This window comes from Coenobita brevimanus, chromosome 44, assembly GCF_032717465.1.
Source record: "Coenobita brevimanus isolate Jiangsu-jjx chromosome 44, ASM3271746v2, whole genome shotgun sequence".
NCBI lineage: Eukaryota > Metazoa > Arthropoda > Malacostraca > Decapoda > Coenobitidae > Coenobita > Coenobita brevimanus.
In genome coordinates this window covers 20614549-20618616 of record NC_136997.1, presented here as the reverse complement: position 1 = coordinate 20618616, position 4068 = coordinate 20614549, and the positions used below count along the sequence as shown (strand labels likewise).

At 46.9% G+C, this 4068-nt stretch overlaps 1 protein-coding gene across 1 annotated transcript; it reads left to right on the top strand.

The window, feature by feature from the left end:
• The first annotated feature begins 3303 nt into the window (after positions 1–3303).
• Positions 3304–3627, top strand: LOC145398004 (uncharacterized). Its single transcript, XM_080270972.1, has one exon. The coding sequence runs from the start codon at positions 3304–3306 to the stop codon at positions 3625–3627; it is 324 nt and encodes a 107-aa protein (XP_080127098.1).
• Positions 3628–4068: the final 441 nt, after the last annotated feature.

The window sequence follows — 4068 nt, the reverse complement described above, 5'->3', positions numbered from 1 at the left end:
CACTTAGATTCCTCCCAAACTCTTCATCCACTTTCTTCTTACACTCCTTCACCAGTCTCTTAACCTCCCTTCTTCTGCTCACATATACCTCTCTCTTCTCTCTCTCATCTTCTCCCCTACCTCTACTCGCCAACCATTCACCATATGACTTCTTCTTTTGTTCCACAGTTCGTTTCACCTCATCATTCCACCATGCTGTCCCTTGCACACCCTTGCATCTCCTCCTCACTCCAGAAACCGCCTCACACGCTGCGCCTATCTCTTCCGTGAATATCTTACATACGTCTTCCACCCCTTATATCTGCTCTAGCTCATACCTTCCCAATCTTTCTTCCACTATGCTCTTATACTCTGTCATTTTCTCACTATCTTGCAATTTCTTCACTCTTCTCAGAGGAGCTGCTTCCTTCTGTCTTCCCCTTCGCCTCCCCAACCACTTTCTTTGCATCTTTACCTTGGCCATCACAAAGTGATGGTCCGAGACTCCATTCCCCCACCCTCTCCATACTCTTGCATCCAACACTTGTCTTCTCATTCGTTCATCCACACACACGTAGTCTATCATTGCCTTTCGTTCAACAAGTTCACCATCCATCCTCCTCATTACTCTCCATGTATAACGGTGGATCATCTTATGATGAAAGTAGATGTTGGCTATTGCCAACCCATTACAAGCACAGATGTCCACCAAAGCACTACCATTCCCATCTACTTCAGCTGGCACACCCCACTGACGATACACGCCCACAATAAATCACTCAGCGAAGGTGCTAATGTTGCACACAATGATCACTTATGGAACAGTGAAATATGTTCTGAAAACCGTCCCAATCGAGTGAATACGTGGACAGTTAAACTGAGTCATACACAATGAGAGTTCCACTAGAATTCGCGGTTTTCATCCGGAACAAAATGTTACAAACCTACAAATACGCTCGCGCAAGTTCGTGACAGTGTTCCTGAAAAGTGTTACCCATCTCAGCTCCGCAAACAACCATCTCAGAACCTCAACTCCACGAATTATTCCACACCCAAACTTGATACATCTCACATTTCCCCAAAACCTACATGCCGCCCATTTACTTGCTCTTATTGCAAGAGGCCAGGTCACACTGTAGACAGATGTTGGCAAAAGTCAGGTGTTGTCAAGCCAGTGAGCTCTGTTTCTCATGGATCTCCCGTGATTACCCCTTCACTTGGTTCCCCAATTATTAGTCAGGGAAACTCTGATGTTTTAGCCCCTTCTAGGGTTGACGGTGTTCCGGAAGGTGGGAAGGAGGCTACAGTTGTGTCGGAGCCCACTGATTCAAGAGGTGTGGTACAGGCAGTGATGAGCAATGTTGCCCCTGCTTCTTTGTATGTCCCCTACCTGTATTCTGGTTTGGTGAAGGTGAATGGCGTGCAGCATCCAGTACGCATTCTTCATGACACTGGTTCTTCAATTTCTTTGTGGGTAAGGCCAAATAATGAAGTTCTTGATGTTGCAGGAGGATAGTTTTTTCTGATTAGGGGAGTAACAGGTGCAAAGACTGTGCTGCTAGTTTCTTGTGAGGTTAAATGCCAGTTGTTTGATGGATTGGCACGATTGGGTGTTGTAGATTAGTTACCAGACAGTGGTGTTGATTTAATACTTAGCAATGACCTAGTGAGAAGTGAGGAGATCACCATTCCAATTTTGTCAGAGGTACTGGAACCCAAAGTTCCCTCACAGGTTGATCCCAATGATGCAGAGATATGCCCAGTTTGTGCAGTGACTAGGTCTATGTCTTGTGCAGAGAGGAGGCAACAGGAAGTGGTTGTTTTCAGTGTGCCCTGCACTACCATACCAGAGGCAACAGTTAATCCTACATCCGAGTACAAGAAACAATCAGACAGTGAGGTATCTTTGGTGGATACGTTTATGGGTTCTTGGAAGATATTCCACCTATTCCAGTGGAGGTGGTGAACACTGAGAAGTTCAAGGAGTTGCAGTCTGGAGACCAGGAGATTCAGAAGTTGAAGGTGTGTGCAGTGGATGATTTTGAGAAGGAGAAGGGTGGATGTTTTTATGTGAAAGATGAGATTTTGTGGAGACGGTGGAGACATCCACATGTGAATGTAGATGATGGGATGTGGGACTACCATCAGATCGTATGGTAGTACCTAATGTGTGTAGGCAGGATTTAATTCAACTGGCCCATTCTACACCATTTGTGGGTGTAAGAAAGACCATGGAGAGGCTGTGTGAAGAATTCTACTGGCCCCGCATGGCAGCAGATGTGGCTAAGTTTGTCAAACATTGTCATACCTGTCAAGTAGTGGGTAGAATTAATTAATCTGTCCCTACAGCCTATCTTGTCCCTATTCCTGCCACTGATTTCCCTTTTTCCAGGTTAATTTTTGATGTGGTGGGACCCTTGTTCCCAACTTCCAGCGGTAACTCATATTTGCTTACTATCATTGACCCCTCCACAAGGTACCCTGAGGCAATACCTCTACGTTCTATCAAAGCTAAGGCAGTGGTTAGAGTTTTGCTAGATTACTTTACAAAGTTTGCCACAGGAGGTTCAGTCAGATAGAGGGTCTAGTTTCCTCTCCAACTTCTTCCAGCAGTCATTACCTCAACTTGGCATCACACACATCAAGAGCAGTGCCTACCATCCGAAGATGCAAGGTGCCTTGGAGTGTTACCACCAGACGCTCAAGAATATGCTCCGGAAGCACTGTCTTGAGCACTCTAAGGACTGGGACCGTGGTGTGCCATTCCTCCTGTTTTACAAGGGAAGTACCCCAGGGGAGTTTGGGTTTCTCTCCTTACGAGCTCGTGTTTGCCCATCGAGCTCGGGGTCCTCTGAGCTTGGTTAAGGAGACTTGGAGCAGTAACCTCGCCGAGAGCCAGAGCTTACTCTGTTATGTGCAAGACTTGAAGACCCATATAAGTGACACACTGGAGCTGGCCCGGGAAAATCTCAAGCAGGCTCAGGACAACATGGAGGTGTGGTACGATCAAAAGGCCAGATTGAAGGAGTTCAAGGTTGGTGACGAGGTTTTGGTGTTGCTGCCACTGCAGGGTAAGCCGCTGGCCGCTTAGTATAGTGGTCCTTACCCTGTAGTGCTGCATATCGGAGACACCAACTACCTGGTGGAGACCCCTGACAGAAGCAAAAAGCACCAACTGTGCCATGTGTACATGCTGAAGCTGTACCATCATGCACCAGATTCTCCGGCTCCCGTACACCTTGTCTTCGCCACTGCTGCTGCTGCTGAGCAGGGTGTTGATAGCAGCTTGTTTGAGGTGGACTGCGAGTTTCCAGAATGTAGCTGATGAAGAATGATGAGGCAGAGTCCACTCTCAACTCCAAGTTAGCACATCTGCCTCGGGACCAATCATCTCAGTTGGTTGCCCTCTTGTCAATTTACAAGGAAGTATCCAGCAGTGCCCCTGGGAAGACTGATTGGATTCAGCATGACGTGGGTGTGGGTGACTTCGTTCTTGTGAAGTTGCCCCCTTATCGAGTCAGTCCTCAGCGTGTTGGCGTGCTGCATCAGGAGCTCAACTATATGTTGGACGTAGGGCTAATCTCACCCTGTCTTAGTCCCTGGAGTTCCCCTGTGACTTTGCAGCCTAAACCAGATGGCACCGCATGATTATGCATAGAACAGATGGGTGAATGCGCTAACCAAGACTGATACGCACCCATTGCCCCCGCTTGAGTACTGCATCGATCACATCGGCTCATCTAGTTATATCACCAAGTTAGATCTCAAGAAAGGCTTCTGGCAAGTGCCTTTGACCGAATGGGCTAATGAAGTCTCATGTTTTGTGGCAGACGGACAACATATCAGTGTAACGTGATGCCATATGGTATGAAAAACGCCCTGGCAATGTTCCAGGATTAATGAACATGGTTGTCAGTGGTATGAAACATTGTGTGGTCTACTTGGATGATGCAGTAGTCTTTACTGATGATTGGGAAAGTCTTAAGAGAACTAGGTGTTTTGCTGTCCAGGCTTTCCGAGCCTCACCTTGTAGTAAATTTAAAGAAGTGCAAGTTTGTTTGTGCACAAGATCAATACCTTGATTATGTG